This window comes from Rosa rugosa, chromosome 5, assembly GCF_958449725.1.
Source record: "Rosa rugosa chromosome 5, drRosRugo1.1, whole genome shotgun sequence".
NCBI classification, from domain to species: domain Eukaryota; kingdom Viridiplantae; phylum Streptophyta; class Magnoliopsida; order Rosales; family Rosaceae; genus Rosa; species Rosa rugosa.
The window spans coordinates 5,008,609-5,032,745 of NC_084824.1; the positions used below are offsets into that span (position 1 = coordinate 5,008,609).

Here is a 24,137-nt window from a genome sequence, read left to right on the forward strand (position 1 = left end):
TATAATGATTTATTTTCCTCTATCTCCTATGTTAAAAGTAGGGTTAAATACTGTTTACTCCCTGAACTTTTACCAAAAAAATACTTCAATCTCTATCTTTCTAATTTCATACGTTTACTCCTTGTATTCCCAATTTTGGACCAATAGGTCCATTCCGTTACTCTTCGTCAAAAAGCTCTGTTAACTGGATGACGTGGCAATCCCTACCCCATTAAAATGTCTATTATACCCTCAGTTCATCTTTTTTCTTTTTTCTTAATTTATTTTTTTAATCTTTTTATCTTTTTCTGTTTATCTTTTCTTCTTCCACTAGAAACATGCAAACCCAATAGACATCGACCTCGACACTTCTCTCTCCTTCTTCACACACTCAATCTTCCTCACTTCCTCACTCTCTTCTTAAGCCCCTATCCTCCATTTCTCTTCCTTTCTCTTGCTACAGGTTTTCCTACGGCGGCGGACGAGTTGATTGATCTCCCCTCTGTTGAGCACCACGCAATTCCGATAGCCATGGTCGGCTGGGACTTGTTAGCTTGTGCTTAGATCGGGTTTGGAAACACTGCGGCGTTTTGCTTCCCAATTTGCAGCTCGAGGCCGGTGCCGTAGTCCTTGAATTTGCTAGTGAAGGAGACGACATGTTTGGATTTCAGGGCTGATCCAATTCAGTTTTGAACCGAGCCGTCCAAAAGGTACAACCTTCTCTCTCTTCCTCATAGTTCGAATACATATATATACATCTCGACGAGGAAATCGTAGCCCTAGATCAGGTGGACGACGACCATGGGTTGTGGTGAGAAATAGCTGCAGATCTGCAACCAAAATTGATGCAGAGACGGAGGGCCGGATGAGGGGCAACTGTGGGTTGTGGAAATAGTTTATGATTTTTGATTGTGTCGTCTATAATATCAACTCTGATCTCACGATTATTAAAGCTTTTAGCTATTTTTGTTTATGTTTAAACGATTTGAACTTTGTGTTTTACTGTGGTTGTTGCTCTGTGATTTTTGTCTTTAATAGGCATGTATGCTATTCTGATTCATAACATGAATGGATAAGTTTTGAAAGCTGAGTGCTTCGAGAATAAATTAAAAAAAGATAAAATAAATAAAAAAATAAAAATAAAAAGATGAACTGAGGGTATAATAGACATTTTAATGGGATAGGGATTGCCACGTCATCTAGTTAACGGAGCTTTTTGACGGAGAGTAACGGAATGGACCTATTGGTCCAAAATTGAGAGTATAATGAGTAAACGTGTGAAATTATAAATACAGGGAGTGAAGTGTTTTTTGGGTAAAAGTTCAGAGAGTAAACAGTATTTAACCCTTGAAAGTATTTAATTGTAAGGATAAGTTTATAAGATTGTGTCAATATTTAAATTCGTATTGTTATATTGGGTTGATACTTGATGAACATTGTTTACTTTTAACCAAGTCTTGTGTACACAAATTCATTAGAAGGTTGAAGGTAGTGTCTTCTTCAAAATATAGAGGAGGAAGGAGTAAATAATGTGTTATATATATATGACGTAATAAATGCAAAAGCCATGAAATTATGGAGAGTCACAGCCACTAGATAAGGTTGACCTAGGTTTTTTGACAGAGGAGAGTGAGAGAGACTAGTCTTGGGAATGAACGGCGGGGATGGGATAATCTAAGATGCCCTTTTTACTTGCGCTTTTTGCAGGTGGGTCCCCCACCCTCAGTTAGTCCAGATGTTAGCTCCTTGATTGATAATCAAAGTTGTCCCGGTGGCCTACCTACCACGTGTCTCCCTCATAAATAAGCTGCCACAAACGCCTGAAAAAGCCGAGCGTTACTGTTGCTTCAAGAAAGCAATTTCATTGCCAAAGAAAATGAAGAAGACCAAGTAAAATTTCTCTATTGTCATCAAAAAAAAAAAAAGTAAAATTTTCCTATAAGAAAATTTGCACACCTATCTTCTCAAAATTTTATTTTCTGAATAACCTCAATTAAAAGAAACAACGAAATGTTTCGGTCTTTTTCGGAGAATAAAGCGAAGGGCTAATATGCCCTCCACAAATGTCGTGGGAGCCAATTTGCGGATCTACTCGAATAATGATATTATTGAGAGTACATCTAAGACAATTTAAGTAGAAGTGAGACCATAATCTGTTAGGAAATTCATAATACGATGGATTCTAGAGAGACGATCGGCGTAGCATTTTTTTTTTACTTACTTTTTTACAAAATCAATAACTAAAGTATTTGAAACATCACTTGCTTGGGAAATACAATATAAACTTTTCACTAGAAGAAACAACTCTTTGTTAAATAAAATATGATTTGCAACCATTTTTTTAGTTGATCCAGAACTGTGAATTTGGTGGTTGTTAGACTAGGGTTTGGCTTCCGACCCATGATTGGCTAATGAAATGTATTTAAACTTCGCTTTATGTGTAACTTTGTAATTACATTAATGAAATTACATAATAAGTCAAGCTTATGGTCTAAAACTGCAGAGCTCTTGGCTCTTTTTCTGAAAGAAAACTTCATGCACGACTTTTTTTCCTCGTAAAAACTAACATATAGGCAATTTGGAGTCTTCGCATATAAAACTGCCATTTGTTACCTAGACATCTCCAACAATAAAACTTTGATAGATGCATAGATTCCAACACAATTCTACATTAACATTGACGTTGCAAAAGCAAATGAGCTAACAATAAAATCTTTGTCGTTTGGATTCTATCTCTTTCTCTTTTTTAGGTAATAAAGATTCTAACGGTTGCATGCATTTGGCATGTGGATTGAAGCGTAAACTGTGCATAGAGACAATTAGTATCACAAACAACAAAATCAACTTCGGTATCCGTTTAAGAAACTTTTGAGTCGCAATTTTTTTTCTTAATATCACAAATGATTAGTATAAATTTTGAGGCTTAAGATAAATCCCTGAAAATAAGTCCCTGCCGTATAATGCTGGACACACAAAACTTTGCATAACTTAATACAATGTTGGACTAAAGTCATTCATGGTGAGTAATTTGAGAGTGAAGAATCCGGTGCCCTAGATGGTTTTCTTCCCGGTCGGCCGTGTGCACAAAAGCATCCAAGTGCAAATGATGGACTATTGCATGGATCATCATAAATCAATCCATAAAAGGGAGACAAGTTTTGCCCAAAATAAGTTGCTCCAAAATGGGCAAGATAACTAATCAAATAGAATGTGTTAAAAGCAAAGGCAAAAATAGGGTGAAAAGGAGAAGGAAAGGAAAGGAAGGGATGGAAGAGAAGGTTGGCTGTTGGCAGGTGAGGAGTAACTGTGGCAAAAGGTTGGGGAAAAAGGTCGCTTTTGCTGACATGGAAGAGAAAAAGTAGAGGAGGACAAAAGAGGCACTAGTACTACACTTTCTTTATAATCTTTTAAAGAAATTTGGGGAATCCAACAGAGCCCAAAGATCTCAAAGGCCACATACAATTTGTGGCTCACAATTTTCCTCCTTTGGTGATGTGGCATTCCCACCTCTGGCCCCCCCCCTCCCTTAAACCTCCTACTACTAGACACACTTGCTCCTCTTACCAATATCACAATTCAATTCTCTCCTTCCCAACTCTCTCTCTCTCTCTCTCTCTCTCTCTCTCTCCCTCGATCAAAACTCAAATTTAGAGCGGAAAAAGACTCGGGCTTTGGACTTTGATTTGAAACAAGAGAGGAAGGAAAACCAACACAGAGGTTAGATTAGAGATTCACAAGAAGAATGTCTGAGAATGAAATCAGCCCCACCATAAAGCTCTTCGGAAAGACCATACCTTTGGCTTCGGCGCCACTCAACGGCCATGAGGTTCCGACCAATGATGACCCGCCATGTGGAGCTTCCGACTCTGCTGTTGACTCTAAGATTGCTGCTGCTGCTGCTGCTACCGGTGGTGGTGCTGTTGAAGAAGAAGATTGCTCAGTCAAGCTTCCTTGTTGTTCAGAAACTACTTCGCCTGAAGACCAAGAGAACAAGGTATGCTTGAAACTTTTGAGTTTTGTATGGTGCTTTTTCGAATTCTAAGACCAACCCATTTCTCCAAAACCCAGAATTATAAATGAGTCGGTTTTACTTACCTATTGGATTTTCGATTCTGGGATCTGACAGTTGAATTAAGAAGGAATTGAAGTTGGTTGATTGATTGTTTGTAGAAATCAAGATTGAAAGTTTGGTCCTTGTTCTTCTCTTCTTATTCTCTCTCATCTTGATTATATCGAGGCTGTTTGGTATATGGTCATTTTCATTTTGACACTTCGAGGGGTTACGTCATGATATTTGGATGCTGTGTTATGAGTCTTATTCTGGGTTAGTTTGATTGAATTCAAGTTTTCCAAAATGGGAATTTGTTTTATAAAATGATGTCGGTTCATATATTTTTAAGCATTTCTTGTGTTAGAACTATAAACAATATATCCTAGTTGAGGATTGAGAGCTGTTTAATGTTTTGGGGAACTAGAGAGAATCAGAGTTATATCCTAGTTGGTGATTAGAAGAACTTAGCTACTTTTTTTCACTTCACCTTCAGATTGCAAATAAGGTTACTCTGTTTTTGAGCAAGAGTACTTACTCGGAAGAATTTATCCAATATTGTCAAGTTTTTAGAAAAAGAGTTTGAAAGATGTATTCTGAAGTTTTCTTTTGTTTTTGGGAGGATTGGATAACTCTTATCTTATCAGATTCAACAGCTTATGATAAATTCCAAGATGTGGTTCTGATTTTTCTGCAGTGTTTAATTATTGTTCCCACAAGCCTCTTCCACCTTTTCTCTTTTCTGGACAAACTTTTCTGTTTCGCTACGTCTGCTTCTGTAACAACTTTTCATTTCTTTCTTCATCGAAAATAACTTTTCATGGTTTTGCTCCCTTCCTAGCCACTTCACTTCAATCCCCATTACTAACAAAGCGTGTCAGTTAAAAAAGCACGTTGGAGGTTCATCACATACCCTTTTACTCTGCTTCAACGACATGAAAGCTGATTGCTGTCTAGTTAAGTTGGTTTGTCAAATGGCTCTATGAGTTTTCAGAGTATAATCAAAAGTTTAAGAATGTATGACCACAACATTGTGTTTAACAGTAAAGAATAATGATTATGCATATCCAGATATTCTTGATCTACTTTTCTTGTTATTTCTGTGTTTAAGACTGGTTTGGAGTTCCATTGCCTATGTTTGCTTAATATACTGGAATCCCGCCGCTGCACTTCTCTAATTGGAACTTATTGTTTACATATATTAGGAAACAATATCAGGCAAAGAATTCACTGCTGACAAAGAGGAAGATAATCCCTTAGATCAATTCACAGAAGACTTGAAACCTCCAACAACATCGTCGGGAATTAGTGAGAATCCCAAAACTCCCTCAGCTGATAGAGAAACTTCAGTATCTCTGAAATCTTCTAAGAATGGAGAACAGAGTGATGAGACCAGTTGCTCACAAGACAAGACTCTGAAGAAGCCAGACAAGATACTTCCATGTCCCCGATGTAATAGCATGGACACCAAGTTCTGTTACTACAACAACTACAACGTCAATCAGCCCCGCCATTTTTGCAAGAACTGTCAAAGATACTGGACTGCCGGAGGAATCATGAGGAATGTTCCTGTGGGAGCTGGTCGTCGCAAGAACAAGAACGCTTCATCAGCTTCACACTATCGTCACATGTTAATGTCGGATGCTCTCCAAACAGCTCATGCTAGTGCTGCTGGTGCTTCTAATGGTGCGCACAATCCAACATTGGGAAGAAATGGCACTGTCCTTACCTTTGGTTCAGATTCTCCTCTTTGTGAATCAATGGCTTCTGTATTGAACCTCGCCGAGAAAACACAAAACTCTCTTCAGAATGGTTTTCATGTACCTGATCAACAAAGAATTCTGGTTCCTTCCATAACTGGAGATAATGGGGATGACCAATCAAGTGGATCGTCTAATGTTACAGCTTCGAATTCATCAGAGAGGGGATGCAAAGCTGGTATACAAGAACCAGCAGTTCACAACTGTCAAAGCTTCTCTCCTCATCAAGTACCATGCTTTCCAGGCTCCCCTTGGCCTTATCCATGGAACTCACCTCAGTGGACCTCTGCAATGCCTCCACCCACATTCTTCCATTCAGGGTTTCCCATATCATTCTACCCTGCACCACCGTACTGGGGCTGCACTGGACCCGGCTCTTGGAATGTACCATGTAATTCTCCACCATCCTCCAATCTTAGCCACTGTGGTACAAGCTCTGGTCCAAATTCCCCGACCTTAGGGAAACATCCAAGAGACGGGGACATTCTTAATCAAGCCAGCTCTCAAAAAGAAGAGTCCAGCAGAGATAACAGGTCAGATAGATGTGTTTTGATTCCGAAAACGTTAAGGATTGATGATCCTAGTGAAGCTGCAAAGAGCTCTATATGGGAAACACTTGGCATCAAGAATGAAAAGGGAAATTCTATCAACGAGGGAGGTATCTTCAAGTCATTTGAATCCAAGGGACATGAGAAAAGGCAATTTGTTGAACAATCTTCGGTATTGCAAGCTAATCCTGCAGCCTTTTCCCGGTCACTCAACTTCCGTGAGATCTCATGATCACAGATAGAAGGAGCCTACCTACTGCAACAATTTGCTGCTGACCGTTTTTTATCACCTTTTTCGCAATGTCAATCCCAGAACTTCAAACCAGAGCAAAGCTGTTTCTGACTAGATCACACAGATGTTTTTTTTTTCCTTTAATCTTGTGTAACTGTATGGGCAGGTACTTTAGTTTTCAGCTTAAATGCTTCAAATTGTTTGTATACATACTTGAGTGAGAGGTAGTATAAGTTAACATAGGTAATATGGAGAGAGAGATACTTGGATGTAAACAAAACCTCATGTGCAGAATAATTTTGCCAGGTTCTTTCCAACAGTTGCTGTTTCCATTCCTTGCAGAAGATTCTGGATCTTAATGTATACCAACCCTATGCTGCTAAAAACGAAAACATGGCTGCAGCTTAATATCAGTTGAATCAGTAATAGTTTTAGTTTTAAAACGTGATAGAATGTTAAAAGTGCTAACTGCTAAGACATCTAGCAGTAGTGGTAAATCGTTTTGGCACCGTAAAGTTCATCGAAAATTCAGTGTTCCGGAGTAACCGGGAGCGTTAGATTAGTCACAACTGCAGAAATTAAGAAAAGGTCGAAAAGTCCTCGCAGGGTAGGTCCTGAATTCAGGCGTGCAGATAATCTTGTAACTTGTGTCAATAAGCGAGGCATCTGTGTCTTTTAACTAAGCACAACGAATCCAAACTTGAAAAATACCAAAAAGTTTAAAGCAGTGTAAGCCAAGTATATCCACAAACCTAAAGTGACTGCTTTTCCTTTCTCTGTTTGGATCACCTTGCAGCTTGTAGCTGGATAATATATCAAAATCAGACTCCATTTATGTGTGTCTCTGAACCCTCAGCCAAGTGAAATATTTCAGATATTTCATTGTCTTCCTTGTCGACTAGAAAGAGGCCACAAACTCTGCATAATATATTAGTTGCTATGGGACCCTATGCATGTGATTCCAAGAGATGTAATGGTATGTTGTAAATTTTGTTTCTGAAGAATAGATTACTCTTGTGGTTCTCATTTGAGGCTTGTTAACATCAAACCTTTTGAAAGGAAGGGAAATATCAAATCTAATTTTTGCTTTTATTTCTGAAGAATGGACTTGGTTCTCATTTTGGGGCTTGTTAACATCAAACCTTTTTATTTATTTATTTAAAAAAAAAATCAAATCTTTTTGTGCAAGCAAAAGGAAGGGAATGTCATATTATCATAGCGAAACCTAGAGTTCGAGAATAGCAACGGCGGCAGAACTGGGACCGACAGTCTCTCTCCACGTCGAGTCGAGTAGGCCTCTAGCCTTTGGTACATCGCGGTTTTAGAGGGAGAAGGAGTTGGCTTTTGTGGCTGGGTCTGTACAACGATCGTTATGTTTGATCATATCTCAGGCTAGTGGGATTGCCAGATCGGGAAGTGGTACAGGTACAAGTGTCTGGGTATCGACGCTGCACAGATTCTGTACCAGCGAGGCGCGGGAGGAGCTGATAGTAAAATTTTTATTGAAGATATATTTAGAATTTCTAATATTTTCAATAAAAATTTTACTATATTCCAAAGTACGATATAATTTGTATATTTTAACCGTTAAATTTGAAAAAAAAAATAGTATATATGATGGTTGAAAATCCATCATAAACCATTTCATAGTGTGTTATAAATATCTATTTTTAATTTTAGAGTTTCGATCAAATAACATTTGTAATAGAAATTTTGCATCCATATGTCAACTTTAATATATTGGTGCATAAAAATTAAGGTCGTCACTCGATCGGTTCGAATCGGTTATTAGCCTTACCAACTTCAAAATCAAAGCTTTCGGTTTCAAAATGGAGTTACAAATTACCAACCAAAATTTTCGGTTTTAATCATATCTACCAAATTCGGTATTTCGGTTTTCGGTATTACCAACTTTACAACAAGTATTTCTTTGTAATATAATTAGAATGAACAATACTAGATTATTTAATTTGATAAGTTGTTAAAAACTTTGTATTCATCTGCTTATCAGATTATAGCTCTCTTTATTTACATTTGACATCAAGTTTTAGTTATTTCAATAAAACTAGTCATTTAATGATCTTTTATCAAGTTACTTAAAATACATATACTATTAATCTAGTATTAATAATAATGTTAATACTATTATGAAAATAATTATGTTTACATTTCTTAATATATATGTATGTATATTGAAAACTAGAGTATATATAGCTAATATTTAGATATCTTGTAGATTCGGTATTTATCAAAACTAAACCATCACGACTAGTCTCGATATTACCACAAAATGTCTAGGTTACTCTCTCTGAGAGGTAGGTGGAGGCTGTGGCCTCCTGGCGGCTGTTCTGCAAATTGGGTTAGAGGAGATGGGGTTTCCTTCTCGTCTAGTCGTTGGGGGATTGAGGATGGCGGGGTTCCCGTCGTCTGATTCTCAAAATTGGGGGCAATGAAGAGCTTCTGTCTCGGGTGGCTTTTTGTGGCAGCGGCAATGGTTTCAGGTCTTTCTTGACCCGGGATGTTTGGGAAGGTTTGGCTCGTCGGGTCGCGGAGTGGAGCACCGGGGGGAGGTCTACCTCGGGATTTCGTATTGTGCCAGGCGGCTAGGCGGTGACGGTGGCTGATGACCGGTCGCCGTATAAGGAGGCTTGTGCGGTAGGGCTAACAGATGCAACGCTGATCCGTGCTGGAGCGGGGTTGGTTGCTGCTGGGAGAGGCGACGATGGCGACGACCAGCGGTGGATGACCTCCCAGTCCGGCGTCGTCGACTGGAGGCGGTCTAGTGTGCTGCCGTACTTGATTTGGGTGGCCTTAGCAGGTCTAGTTGGGTTTGGAACCCTTCTGGGCCTAGTGATAGGGTTTCCCATTCTTTTGGGCTTCTGATTGGTATATGGGACAGCTGAGCTGCTTGGCTGAATTTTTTTACTTTAAATTATTTTTATGTAAGAATTTATTCTCCTATGGGGAATGAATTTGTAGGTTCTCTATGAGATTTATCGCTAAAAATACTCGGAATGTCTTGGCCTTTTGATTTTCTAGGACATTTTAGGATAGATTTTGGCTGAGCTTCATGGTCTTTAAAAATGTTGAATTACTTAGGTAGTGACTCTTTTGACAATCCCACATGGATGGGTCATTATGTGTAATTTTGCTTAGGACTGGGCATATAGGACCGGAAATCCGGTTACCGACCCGACCCGCCGGCATTTTCCGGTGCGGTAACCGCACCGCATCTAAAACGGCGCCGTTTTGAGCACTCACCGAACCGCACTGCTTCACTTCGGGTCGGAATCGGGTCCAGGTGTCGAACCGACCGGATTAAAACCGACCGACCCGAATTTATTTAATTATATTTTTTATTTAATTTTAATACTTGTCAATTTCTGATTGGCCCTAAAGCAAGCTTACCTAGGCTTGGCTGCACTCGATCTGGTAGAAACCCTAAGAGACTAACCTCTCTTCTTTGCCGCATTCGATCCGTTTTGCATTTTCTCTCCTAGTCTCTCCTCTCACTCTCTCCTTCGACTAAACGGTGCCGACGCCGAGGCATCTTCTCTGAGGCTCTCAGTCTCTCACGACTCAGGTGAGCATCTCCTCTCACTTAGCATCTTCTCTTCTCCACTGGCATATCAGTATATAGTTGTTGTTCTTCATTTTTTCACAAGGGTAATTGAATCAAGACGTTTATAACTGCTTGGTTTGCTGGCGGGTTTTGTTGATTTTGGTTTTGATTGGTGTTTTGTTGAAGTAAATTGGTGTTTTGCCAAATGGGTACCGAGTGTTTGACTATTTTCTAGAAATTGGAACTATAGGACTTTGAATCTGTTTTATGTGGACTGTTTTGAATATGTGCTTTAGGCTTTAAGCTTTTGAATATGATCACTAAAATATCTTAATCTGTTTTGGGACTTTTGTGGCTAGATGGAGGGGCTGTTGTTAGTGACTCGGAGGAATGAAAGCTGAAAGGGTGAAGTAGATGGCGGGGTTGCTGTTGTTTGGACCTGCTGCAGCAGGGCAGCTTGCTTGCTCCAAATTTCACCACATCTTCTTGTGTTTACAATTCGGTGCAGACCGACACCGCACCGGCCCGCACCGATAAAACGGTGAAACCGGAAATCCGGTTGAAACAATTATAAATCGGTTGCGGTTTGGATTTTGGGCTTACCGCATTATCCGGTGTGGTTGCGGTTTCAGGCCCAAACCGGCCCGAACCGCACCGAGCCCATGCCTAATTTTGCTGATCAATGCAATGAGTTGACAATTCTCAAAAAAAAAAAAAAAAAAAACTAAACCAACTTTTTCGTTAATATTCGATTTCGTTTTTATCTGTTTCAATTACCAAAAAATCGGTTTACCAAATTTAAAATATCGGTTGATATTCGGTCAGATCGATAATTACCAAACCAAATGGCAAGCCTAATAAAAACCCATGCCCCATTTTCACTTTTTTTTGTTTTTTCCTTTTCTCTTTCTCATGATTAGGAGGACTATTCTAAATGTCCTTGAATCACATATCGAAGACCCAAGAGTACTAAGTACATCTTTAACTTGGCTCCTAATTAGTGGAAAAGAAACTCATGTTAGATCCATCATTATCAATTTATTCTCCCTGTAGCGCCACTAGTAAGTGCTTGGAAAATGTTTGAGAAGAAAGGTTCTTTTCCCGGGAAAAAGTGGATAGTGTACCTTACAGAGACTTCCAGCCAATAAAATGGCAATATGGAATATAACTTTTCTTGGTCTGGGGAGTGGGAAAAATTTAAGAAAACGTTTGGAAACAAAGTTACAAATACAATAAAAGAAGGAAAAGATAACAGATATGCTAGGAAAATTATAGTTAACTGATATGAAATTTACAGGGTCAATATATAGAGGATATATAAAAGAAAGAAGTCAAATAACAAAGAAAAACTCCTTCTAAACTTGATTATTCTGTTCAAAATTATCATTGGTTGTATTTATAGGAAGAGATTGAAGTTACTACTGTGTAGAGATCCCTCTTGTTTCTCCTTTAACTCTGAGTTTATTACATCCATGCATATCTTTCGGGTCGGAGCTAATGAATAAAAAAAAAAAATTGAGACCTGATTTCACCAATAGTGTCCGGAAGACTCAAAATTAAAAGGGATTTGGAATTGTATCTTGAGACTTGTCCATTGAAAATAAAGCTTAGTCCACAAGAAAACTAAACATTTGCAGGCTCTCCCAATCCTTGCTTGGCCCATATTATAGAAAGCAGAAGAAGTCTTGGTCATGCTGTTTTGAGCTAAAGTCATTGTGTAGCCGAAGGGTGGTTGTCTCCATTATTTTCCTGGAAACTCCAGACTGCTTTTGGAATTGTCCAGGAAGAATAGTCACGCTCTTATATGTTAGACTAGGAAACTTCTAAAAGCTAGGAAACACAGGAGAACAGAATATAGAGTCCAAAAGATATAATATCTATTCTATGATGGAGTTAGTGCACTTTTTCTTCTAGTAATTCTATAGATGTGAACCTTAACCATATCCACTTCATAATACTTGGAAGGGAAGGAAATTAGTAATTTCTATATCACGAAGGAATTTTATATTTACAGTCCTCATTCTACAAGGGATATTTGAGACCTCTTTAAATACCCCAAAGCTGAGTAGAAAGACTAGAAACATTCATGTACTTTGCTCCAGGTCCGACAAGCTAGCTTTTAGTAAATTTCTTGTGCAATCATCTTGTGCATCACTGTTAGTAGGACTAGCTAGATTTTCCCCTCAAGAAAGTTAAAGACCTTGCGCTTCAAGCATAGACCGATCTCCTTTCCTTGATATATATAATTACAGTTTCCAAGCTGTGCTTACTTAGATCACCAACATAACCTTTACACACTTCTGCTTCTTCGATCTCTTAGTTATCGATCAATGGAGGACATACTGCTAGCAGCTACAGCTCAACCGGGCTCCCTCTATTTTCTAGGACTGTTCCAACCCTTGTTGAAGCTCTGGACCAAAACCAAAAATTACCTAAACTATTCTGAGCCTCAAGTACTACTACCAACCCCTGATCAGCCCCTGCAATGCAACAAAGGACAAGACGAAACGTTGCTAGGCAAAGAAGAAGTGAAGATGGTGATGGGAAGGCTCGGACTATGCTACGAAGATGAGGGAGATGATGTTATTACTAATGAAGACATGGTTGGGGCAGAGTTGGTTTCAAGAGTATTTAATGAGGCGGAGCCAAGCTTGGAGGAGGTAAAGGAAGCCTTTGATGTGTTTGATGAGAACAGAGATGGACTTATAGGCGCAGCTGATTTGCAGAGAGTTTTGTGCAATTTGGGTTTGAAGGGGAAGTTTGGATTGGAGGAATGCCAGAGGATGATCAAGGCAGTGGACATGAACCAAGATGGACTAGTTGATTTTGAAGAGTTCGTCAAACACATGGACAACTGCTTTTAATGACTTTGATGAGCACTTATATTGAAGTTGTTGACCAATTTGAATTATAATGTCGAACTCGTAGTCTTCGATAGTTCTAGTGGGTTTGTAGCTTACTTTTCCTGAATAAAGAGTATATTATCATGAGGTGCTAATTCTACCTTGGTATACAATTTTATATTTGTCCTTATTTCCCATAGAATTCTAGATCTACAAATATATAAAGATCTAGCTTAGCCCCAAGGTTATTTGAACTATTTGACCAAAAGAGAGAGAGAGAGAGAGAGAGAGAGAGAGAGAGTGTGTGTTGAATGGACTATAAAATATTTAGTGGGTTTCATGGGCCCTAAGGTTGTAGAAAATATGTAACACCTATATTGGGTCATTTATGAGCAAGCATCAGTCTTGGCTTACTGATACATTCATCCATAAATTTTAGTACTCATAATTCATAGAATATAATTTTGAAAATTTGTTTCAATTGATTGAACACTGAAACGTCAAACGAAATTCGTTTATGAGCTTTCTTGTTTTTTGACTTTGAAAAATCGTAAAAAAATAGCGTTGTGATTTTTGAGTTCTATTAGTTCAAGAAGTGTTTAAAAATCATTATTTGAGACATTAAGAGAGTTAGGTCATTAACAATAATTAATTTATAGTATTTAATATATTATTTTTCTTTTTCACCTAGAGAATAAATAAACTTCTTTGCACTAGATATTATAAATTAATGATTTGAGTGAAAGTAACATGAGCATCAATACATGATGTGCACTATATTTCGCCTTTCCTTTAATTTGTGACCCCTTCACTTTTACCACTAATTTTGCTTTTCATTTGATTTTCTTTTAGAATAGTTTTGTAGTGTTTTTTTTTTTTTTTGATCGGAAATAACTTCATTCAACGAAACTGCAATTACATCACAATCACAGCACCCAACTAGGGATTACAACAACGGACAAATAACCAAAGACTAACACCACATATCCTCACTCTAGCAAAGAGAGACTGACGCGTCAATAGATCCAACGGCGAAGACCGAATTGAGTAGCTGATCGCGCTAAATTGACCAAAATAGGTGGCAATTACTGGAACAGGATATGACCACAATAGAAAACTATTGGGTGGGCCATCCCAGGATCTCCCAGAATCCTCAACACAGGCCGATAATGAAACACACGACATTACGCCGGCGTAAGACTGGGTTCTATTAACAACGAACTAGCTACTCAAATCCAAACGCCTGCCGGAATCCACGACGACAACCATAACTCGACAGAGTATGGACTTATTAACTAAGAACAAAAACAACCAACTAAACAATAAACTAAACAACAACCGCAGCAAAACTGGAGAGAAGAGCCTAGGCCCAACCTTCTGGAACACAAGTTCACACCCCCATGCTTCACCATAATTTATTGATATCATAATTTTTATTCAAACACTTTGATAGGGATCGCAACACAACACAGAGTCATAAAAAATCTACTTCTAACTCAACAACATTAGATCAATGGACCTCAACATTGATCTAAGGAGAAAATAAAAAATGGAGCTTCAACTTCTCTTGCACACCTTGAGACAACAAAGATAGCCAACAATCCGGCAAAGGAGTAAATAATGGTATAAACAATGCCGGCATACCAATTGATATATGGCTCTACCTATGAAGGAAACAAACATGCTCAAGCCATTTCCACCTCTCAACTAGTGAAAACACGTGATAAGGACTAGTTCAACTCATCATTACTGTATTGCGGATGTAATATCGTGAAAAAACAACACGGTCACACCACGAAAAACAAATGGTTTTGCAATTAAACTAAAAGCAAGTTCACTCATTGGATCAATAGGTCAGGGTCACTGGATCAAGACACTGTTCACTGTCACTGGATATGTGTTTCCACTCGTTATATTTTTTGACCGGTCCGTTACTGTTCATCGAATTTTTTTAATTAATTAATTTATTATAAAATTGAAATATATGTGATATAAATAGATGGTAGCAATGAACATTATGGATAACCTACCAAGTAATATTTATGTAGGGTAAAAAGAAAAATCACAGCATTTTTTTGATAAACTATTTTGTGTTGTTAAGTTATTTTATTCATTGTTTTATTTTATTTTTTCCTTAAATTGTTATGCATGGTAAATGATAAAAATTAGAAGGAAAAAACAAAACTAGTTTGACTTTATAATTAGTTTAAGTATAAATAAAGTAAAGCCAACAGCATGATTGTTCAGGTTGGTGCAGTTGGCCGTGAAATGTGCATGTATCATGGTGATTGGGTTTCAAACCCTCACAAGTCACAACAGCATTTTTGCAAAAATATTGCTGGCACCTCAGTTGCAATCCAACGGCCTCCATGACTATATATGATGGGACCCACGTTCGGGCTTGGGCCAGTTTCTGGGTCAAGAAACTTAGAAACTGACATAATTCTTGGGCTGGGTTGGGTCAATTTGATGCCAGTCATCCATTTGCCTGTGGAACTGGAAGTGCGCTTTTTTCACCCATGCCGGTCACCACCTCAGCGCCAAAAATGCTCTAAGAGACTGTTGGTAAAACATAAAATCATGGGAATCAAAACAGACTTATTAACTGCACGTGGATGGGATGGGCTTTTCAAGTCAAAATCCAACCAATATTTGGACCACTCAGTTTCCCCTTCTGGGGAACAAAAAGAGCTTCTATATATATAACAATAACAATGCCAGATGAACCAAATCCCACTGTAATCATGTCTTACAGACAAACCAGTTAATGATACCTCGCTGGCTTCTGAGTAAGGGATTGAGTGTGGATTGATTAATGCATCTTTCTTGTTTCAGCAAGCAGAGATAAACATCAATGGCAAATTCTGAACCACTACACATCCCACAAAAGTATCACCGAGATCTCCAAACGGCTAAAAACCCATGTGTGCATTTCTCAGTAGGATTCTGGGAAAACGATGTTCAACATCAACTCCGGCCTCCGAGTAGGAAAACGATGTTCCAAACCGTTCCAGGATCTCCTTCTTTTTTTTTCTTTTTTTAACATGATCATTAACCTAAACACTAGGATTTAGGTTAGGTTATGCATTATGCATGTTCTCTATGTCATTTCATGTAGTAGTCGCTCTTTTCAGTTTGATGGGATTGGTCCTAAGCTTTTAACAATAGGCGGTACAACAAAATTTGTGACAATAACCTAATAATAATAATGTACGTACTGTACGTTATTAATTGATTCATTTACCTTTTGGTAAGGGTCTCATATGAGAGTTGGCATGGGGGGTAAGTGGTAACATATATATATTGAAAAAGATGGTTGGACATGACTTAAAGAGACTGATGCAGATTTTTCACTGTCAGTAGTAGTAGCTAGCTAGCTGAACTAAGAACAACAATCCTCTCTCTTTTACCTCTAATGGCTTCTTACAATTCTTGGACCACAACCACATTGAGACCCTTTCTCATGATTATATGAAAATTTTAAAACCCTTTTCAGCTTTTGGTAGGCGTCTAACTTCATGTGGCTCCAACCCCAAGAAAATCAATGAAGGACGGTGCAATGTCTCTTCTTTCCTGATCTCCAGCTGATGATGTAGAAGAGAGTTTGCCGCCGGCCGAAACTAGACTTGGCGATGCTGATGTTGAATCTGAGTAACTCTGAAGGGTATGGTAGTAATTTGACTGTCGCATTGCCATCACGTTCATCATATATGGTGGATGATCATAGAAATTACCAGATGATATCTGAGCTGCTTCATCATTTGTACCTTAACAAATCATAGCACGAAACAGTAAATCAAAAAAGAATAGTGTATGAAAGAGAGAGAAGACAAAGGAAAGGTGACAAACTCAAAAGAGTCAAGTGAGAGCACAGAGACTGATCGAGATCAAACTTCTTCTGATTCAGTGTATGTGTATCAGTGGCAAATTAATCGAGCAAAACAATTACTATGCGACCTCGGATCAACCAGAAAAAAGACAACCGAGGCAGACTAACTTGACAAAAGGGAACCAAAACAATTAACGAGAAATAGAGAGAGAGAATCTCGAGGGACAGACATACCAGGAAGGAATTGAAAAGGAGGAGGGACCTTTTCGTTTGTGATTATTGCTGCTTCTTCCCAACTGGCCATGTTGTGTGAATTACCACTTGACCCATAATTATTGAGATATGAGTATGGTACTGCTGGAGGAGCTGAATTCATGTTTTCCTCCATTGATGAAGCTCTGTATACAGATTGACTAAGCTTCCTTCTCCTATAAGCACTGGACTGTTCTCTGTACTTCCTGGCCATTATAACATGCCAATGATTCTTCACAGCATTATCGGTTCTTCCAGGGAAGAGTCTAGCTATCATGGCCCATTTGTTGCCGTATATTCTATGAGCCTGCATTAGTCTCTCTTCCTCTTCTTCACTGAAAGCTCTTCTGTTGATCCTTGGGTCCAGCTGGTTAAACCATCTCAGTCTACAGCTCTTCCCTGATTCCAAGTAAAAGAGAGACCATTAGTGTGAGAAAACAATATGGCTAAATTAAGGACTTTTCTTTTTTGTTCTCACATCTTGTTTACCTGATCTTCCTTCCAGCTTCTCCGCTATAAGGTTCCAATTCTGAGGACCATAAAGAGCAACGAGTTCCTTGAGCTTGGAATCCTCTGCAGGCCTCCAATGCCCCCTGGCACACAGTTTTGACTGCCCATTTTTGTGATTAATAGACTCATTATGTTCCTCAGTCCCATCATCACTCATGCTATCTGAACAGGCCTTACCGCCTCCGCGAAAGTCACTGTTGTTGTGGTGGCCGTGGTGTTCCTCGACGCTTCTGGTTCCCAAAGACGGCGGAAACCCCCAGAAATATGGTGTATTACCATTTTCCACTTCATGATTATGAGAGAGGTTTGAGTTTGAGATATTGTAATAACTGCTCTCGTGAGAAGAAACTAGACCATAGTTGGAGGGACTGAGGGAGAGGGAGCCCATATCTGCATAAACCATCCCCATTGAAAAACCAGGTGAAGAAGAAGAAGAGGAAGATGAGGATGGGAAACAACTCAAGGCATTAGGATTTTCTGTTGCATTTATAGCACTAGCATTGTGATTGGCCATCATGCCCTTCATTTGATGATTTAATCAAAGTAATGTTCTTGACCAAAAAAATAAAAAAAGTAATGTTCAAAAAATAATGGCCTGGAAAACCATCTGATGTGGGACTTTGTTTGTTGCAGTGTAGCAACAGAAAGCTACAAGGAAAGAGCAAAAAATAGTAAGAGTGTTTAAGAAACCTGCTGTAAGGCCAACTCTGATTTCACTGACTCGTTAGGGATTGGATGATGATGAGAGAGACAGAAAGAAAGAAAGGAAAGAAAAGAAAAGAAAATATGGTTTTAAGTAGTTAACAACCCTCCTGACTCACCCTGACCCCTTTGAATTAAACAAGCTAGCTCCTCCTAGGCTCCTACTACTCTTAAAATTTAACAAATCGCACACGTGTGAAAGTGAAACACACAACACACCCTAGCCCTGAATTCATGAAAGTTCTTAGTCTGTCTGTCTGTGGATTGACAAGATGTGTTGCTACTTACTAATAATTACTATAGTGCATAGCTAGCTAAGAGCCTAAATCATTCCAAAAAAAAAAAAAACTAAGAGCCTAATGAGTAATGACACAATCTTTAACTTCTTCTCAAACCAAGGAGAGAGAGAGAGAGTACGCACTTAACTAGAGTCGAGGGGTTTTAACTTGGGTTATAAGTTAACCATCTGAAGTACTGTTTGACCCAAGGACCATGGTCACCAAACCCCTCCGTTTAATGTCTCAACTGTATACACTCTTTCTTGATAGGTCTTACTCTAAGAGGTGATAACAAAATGAACACAAATGAATGCTACTAAAGTGTAAAAGAAAACGAATACTTTGGTCTTATTTCCAGTTTTCACTCTCTCGAAAACCCCAATGGAGACGTTTCATATTTATTGTGAGCCAGGAATGTACATCAAGAAAAGACTAAGCATTTGGGTCAAAATCTTTGAAAACCACCACCATCACCACTCACCCTAGCGAACCATTCAAATACAGATCAAAGAAAAACAAAGAACCCTCACAAAGATAACTTAAAGAAAGAGAAGAATTCGTACTAGACTAGACTCCTATTTCGTTTTGTTGAATGCTTCATAGTCATATCTGGAGTTTGCTTCCAATCAATATCTCCGCGACTCTGTCATCGTCATAGTGTCATGCACTACCATTAGGGGTCCCCAAGTAGCCAAAGCAGTAGTGCACGTTTTGGTGTCACTACTCTCACTGTACTTGCTTTGTCTTCATACTCGTTGCATGCATTAAGTAATCAAGTTTCATATTTTAGTTGAATGCATGGGGACTCCAAGGATCTATAGAATTGGGAGATACCGGAACTCTAGAGTAACGAACTGTTAAATTAATCATTGTTTATAATATCTCTCGCATAATGACTCAATCAAATAGCCGAAGGCATCATAAAAAGACTACGAGAACCAAGCTATATATTTAGCAAAAGCACTACCCTTTATTGATGTCGTCTGATCCATTGGGTTAGAGACCCACATAGCAAACCTGCAAAACTACTTTCACCCACAAGTATATTACTTTGACTAGTATTAAGTAGTAACCATGTATCGGGGATGAAATCCGCCTTGTAATTAATTGGAATTTGGGAGCTCTGGCCTACAGAACAGAGGAGAATTGGTCTCTTTCCAAACATGACGCGATGGATTAGTTATGAGTTAGGGTTTAGGACAGTGTTGTTTGGGATTAGGATACATGGAGATGAGGTGGGGGGATAAAATCCCAGAGACCCAATAATGTTATATCTTCAAAAGACACAGGGTAACTTGGTCCCAACCTTTCAGACCAAATGGGGAAGGAGGAGAGAGAAAAGTGAAGCATGTGGTGTGGGCATTCCAGTGTTCAATAATCAAATATTGTACACAGGTAAAAATGAGCAGTGGTTACTGGCTAGTACTTGAAACTTGTGTAGAGAATATATCATCATCTGGCTTTGGTTCCGTGATCTACCTTCTTCAAACCAAACCAAACTCAATCCCCCTGTGATTTTCTTTGTTTCCTTCTTCCATCCTCTGCCAGTCTTGCCCCCTCTCATTCCCACGTGTGCCCGTGTTTACACGTGTACGGAACCCTAATCTGAGACGACTCTCAGTCTCTAGTGAGGGCGTTTGCATAATTATTGTGACTGGTGCCTGAATCAAAATGAATGTACGAGTAAGTCAGGTTGATGCTTATCTTTCTCTGTTTACATCTATGTGTCTTTATGAAATTTCACCCTAAACCCTAAATTTCACCTCTCCAAAAAATGGGATTAGATATCAAAGAGATAAATTATAGATTGATATTGGTGACCAAAAATTTTCAAAAAAGTCGCCGTAGTATAGTGATAAGTATTCTCGTCTGTCACCCGGGTTCAATCCCCGCAACGGCGATTTTTTTTTTGTTTAACTATTCTCTAATATTTTCTACAAAGCCAACCAGAATAACCCAACTTCATTCTTTCTACAAAATCAATTACAATAATCCAACTGATAATCATGTGATTGAGGTGGTTATATCGAGAGCACAAGTGAATCAACATGCTTTTGTAATGACCAAAAGAAACATGGAACTTTGGATACTCGTGTAACAAGCTAGGCAACCCGAAATTTTTTTTGTTTAACTATTCTCTGATTCTTTCTACAAAAACAACCAGAATAACCCAACTTCATTCTTTCTACAAAATCAATCACAATATTAATCCAACTGATGATCATGTGATTGAGGTGGTTATATTGAGAGCACAAGTGAAGCAACATGCTTTTGGAATGACCCAAAAAAAACATGGAACTATGGAGACTCGTGTAACAAGCTAGGCAAGCCGAAATGCATGAAAGAGAATGGGTCTAAAAGTTGATGATAAAGAGATGATCAATGATGGACTAGTATATATGATTTTACTCGATCAGTTTCTCCCTTAAAAATTAAAGTAGTAAATGATGGCTCAATCATTAAGAATCGATCACTAATATATCATTACATACACTAGTCACGAAATACCAAATACTTGTTTACATGTTACAGAACTTTTACGTCTAGGCAACCCAAATGCATGAAAGAGAATGGGTCTGTAGGTTGATGATAAAGAGATGATCGATGATAGACTAGTATATATGATTTTACTCAGTTTCTCCCGTAAAAATGAAAGTACTAAATAACGGTCAAACATGACTCAATCATTAAGAATTGATCACTAATCCATCATAAAATACACTTGTACCAAACACTCGTTTACATATCACAAAACTTTTACGTCATTTTTCTAATGTGCGACTTACACTTTTTAACGGAAAGCACTAGGATCCTATATTCTACAGATTAGTCTCAACTCTCCGACCCCAACAGCAAGACAAAGCTAACCAGCATGGTATATTGGTATTCAAGCAAACGTATAATTAAACTTGATCTTCTTTTTTTTTGAAGCGCCCGCGGGCGAAAAATATATTTATAAGCCAGAATAAGTCATTACATATCATTCCGCTATCATCTAAACAGACAAGAAGATAGTGGCAGTACCCACAGTGGTACATAAAAAAAGACCAACTCATTGTATAATCAAATACGTAGACATAGCGGGATCCCCCTTTGGTACTACGCCGGAGGCGCTAGAAGGATCCGACCCTCCCAACCTAACTATTATCCAGTAAATCTAGTCGCCTAGAGACCTCAATTGGTGTACAATTAGAGACATTGAGAATTAAGTCGACAAGATCAAGACCCATAGAGAAAACTAGATGCACACAAGTGCCTAGATTGTCCCTGAAAATAGGGAATTATTGAAAAGACTAAGCAAAAACTAAATAGGGTCTAGGTCAAACACCCAGCCCTAAAATTGCAGCCCAATAGTCCCAAGAAAGAAACCCAGCTCAGGCCCAACTATGAACAGCTTGAACCAGGCCCACCGTCCATCTTCAACCTCACCAGTCGTCCGCCGCCACCCGGATACCAGACCCTGCCGCTGCAACCGACTCCAGCCCTCGCCACTGCCACTGATGCCAGCCTCGCCGCCGCAACGCAACGCCCGGTCACGCTGACTCAACCCACGTCTAAGCCCGACCGAGCCACACCAAACCCGTCTGATGCAGTCCGATCCAACACGCCGCCACCACCGTCCAGCCCCTCCATCACGTCGCCGATCATGGAGAACAAGGAGGTGCCTCGGCGACGCTCGACCCGCGATGTGTCGCCTCCCACTGAGCCCAAGATTTCTTCCGGTGGTGGTCGTCGCCATAACCCCTCTCCAATAAGCTGTCGGGCCTCTAGTTTTCAAATTCCCGTCCGACAGCAGCCTCTAGCAGGTGAGGCGAGCCAACGCCGCCCAAGCGCACCGCCGAACTAGAAGAAGAGTGCAAACCCTAGACCAAGAAACAGTTCGGGTTTTTCGATAGAGCTGGTATATCTCAGAGAAGTCTAAAAATTAAACTTAATCTTAGCTAAAGGGAAAATAATGTAAACTATACACGACCTTCTTTCCATCAGTAACTTTGGTACCTCAAGTTAAAAAAATGTCAGATTGGTACCTGACATTCACTCTCCGACCCAACATAAGTGCCTGGAGCCGTTAACGACTTTACGACGTTAGTTAACTGACATATAATAAAGGGTAAATGGGTAATTTGAGTCTATAATGTTTTTTTTTTTTTTTCCTCCGCTCTTTGGTCCAAATCTAATCTGGGCACCCAGAAATTTGCTCTGTGCACCCATCTCCCAATTCTTTGCCATAACACTTTCTTCTCCGGCTACTTCCTCACTGTATTTCCTCTCCCACCACCGGTCAACCAACAGTTCATGCATCTACTTTCATCGATTGGGATCAAAGTCTTCCCATTGAAATCCAGTGCTCAATGACATCATGCTTTCCATCCACACCCTCCACTTTCAGCTTCGGCTTCATCTGTTGATTCTGAGAAGAAGATGATTGACTACAGGCTACAGGAATTGGAGAAGCAGCTCCTCGATGATAACGATGAGGAGGAGGAAGGAGGCGACGCCGTTTCGGTTATTACTAAAACCAACAGCGAGTGGTCCGAACGTTACAAAATCTGATTTGTCCGAATCAGACGACCCAAAAGCCGATCGATTTCGCCGTCGCCTACTTCGTCGTCGTCTCCATCCTCCTCGGTGGCTTTTCCGGCGGCCCTGACGTGTTCAAAGCAGTTGCTGATAGAGGCCGCATCGGACATTTCAGAAGGGAAATCCGAGGCCGGAGTTAGTAACCACGAGCAAGGCCCTCGTTGACTACAGTGACATACTCTGTGAACCTTGAGCAAGGACTGCCGAAACCTCCTCTTCAAATGAGAAGTCTAGCAAGGACCCGGGTTCCTTCCTCTTTCGAACCTCAGGATACCAGCAACAATTCACGAAGTTCAAGCTTTCAGAACAGTGGCCGGAGTTAGTAACCACAGCTGTGTCCGACGTCACCCAAAGACACAAAACATCAAAACTCGATCGAATTCAAAAACTACACTTAGCAGGACGTAGAGCACGATGAGATGACCAATTTCCATACCTCAAACAGCCCTGAAGATTGCCGAAAAAAGCCGAGACTTCGCTGGAAAAACCGAAGATTTCGGGCTTGGATTCTTCCTTCCTCGTTTGACATATGGATGATCCAAGACGACCAGGAGGACGAGGACGAGAAGAGAGTTCGATCTAGGCTGGTCCGCCGCCGTGAAGTGGACGGAAGGTGGAGTTCCGGTCGGACCCAGTCGCCGGGTCTTCGATCCGGATCGAAGAAGCTCGAAGCTTCCGATCTGTTGTAATTTGGTGCAAAATAAAATCATTGAGACCTGTTGTGAAACCCATTAATTTTGAGCTTTCCTTCTTGTTGAATCATGTGAGTTTGGGAGTTGCAGATTGTGAGAGTGATCCCAGGAATTTGGGATGTTCGGGAAGTATGGACAGGGAGTTGCGGAGAGAGAGGAAAAATGCTTGAGAAAAAAAAAAATTTAATTAAAATACAAATGGACACAAATACCCCTAAAAAATTACTAGGTGGCAAACGGCGTAACGGCCAAATAGGTTTCAGGTACTTATGTTGGGTCGGGCAATGAACGTGATCAGGTACCAATCTGATATTTTTTTAA

General features: G+C 39.6%; 3 protein-coding genes across 3 annotated transcripts; 2 read left to right on the forward strand and 1 right to left on the reverse strand.

Moving 5' to 3' along the window:
- The first annotated feature begins 3,549 nt into the window (after window positions 1-3,549).
- LOC133712183 (cyclic dof factor 3-like) lies at window positions 3,550-6,897 on the forward strand. Its single transcript, XM_062138267.1, has 2 exons — window positions 3,550-3,973; window positions 5,233-6,897. Exons 1-2 carry the CDS (start codon window positions 3,722-3,724, stop codon window positions 6,565-6,567), a joined length of 1,587 nt encoding a protein of 528 aa, XP_061994251.1. The 5' UTR covers window positions 3,550-3,721; the 3' UTR covers window positions 6,568-6,897.
- A 5,329-nt stretch (window positions 6,898-12,226) lies between these two features.
- LOC133708272 (probable calcium-binding protein CML46) lies at window positions 12,227-13,020 on the forward strand. The gene has a single exon (XM_062133731.1). It carries the CDS (start codon window positions 12,460-12,462, stop codon window positions 12,991-12,993), a length of 534 nt encoding a protein of 177 aa, XP_061989715.1. The 5' UTR covers window positions 12,227-12,459; the 3' UTR covers window positions 12,994-13,020.
- Window positions 13,021-16,258: 3,238 nt separating this feature from the next.
- On the reverse strand, window positions 16,259-18,330 carry LOC133712008 (transcription factor MYB54-like). Its single transcript, XM_062138081.1, has 3 exons — window positions 17,543-18,330; window positions 17,036-17,452; window positions 16,259-16,739 (listed from the first exon to the last, which is right to left on the reverse strand). Exons 1-3 carry the CDS (start codon window positions 18,087-18,089, stop codon window positions 16,489-16,491), a joined length of 1,215 nt encoding a protein of 404 aa, XP_061994065.1. The 5' UTR covers window positions 18,090-18,330; the 3' UTR covers window positions 16,259-16,488.
- Between the last annotated feature and the right edge of the window lie 5,807 nt (window positions 18,331-24,137).

What these genes read in the sequence shown, in the direction of transcription:
- LOC133712008 (XM_062138081.1), bottom strand. Translation starts at nt 18,089, where the DNA reads ATGAAGGGCATGATGGCCAATCACAATGCTAGTGCTATAAATGCAACA. An exon ending in GAAGCTGGAAGGAAGATCAG is followed by an intron (nt 17,453 to 17,542) that starts GTAAACAAGATG and finishes ACTTGGAATCAG; the next exon opens with GGAAGAGCTGTAGACTGAGA. An exon ending in TCCTTTTCAATTCCTTCCTG is followed by an intron (nt 16,740 to 17,035) that starts GTATGTCTGTCC and finishes TGATTTGTTAAG; the next exon opens with GTACAAATGATGAAGCAGCT.
- LOC133708272 (XM_062133731.1), top strand. Translation starts at nt 12,460, where the DNA reads ATGGAGGACATACTGCTAGCAGCTACAGCTCAACCGGGCTCCCTCTAT.
- LOC133712183 (XM_062138267.1), top strand. Translation starts at nt 3,722, where the DNA reads ATGTCTGAGAATGAAATCAGCCCCACCATAAAGCTCTTCGGAAAGACC. An exon ending in CTGAAGACCAAGAGAACAAG is followed by an intron (nt 3,974 to 5,232) that starts GTATGCTTGAAA and finishes TACATATATTAG; the next exon opens with GAAACAATATCAGGCAAAGA.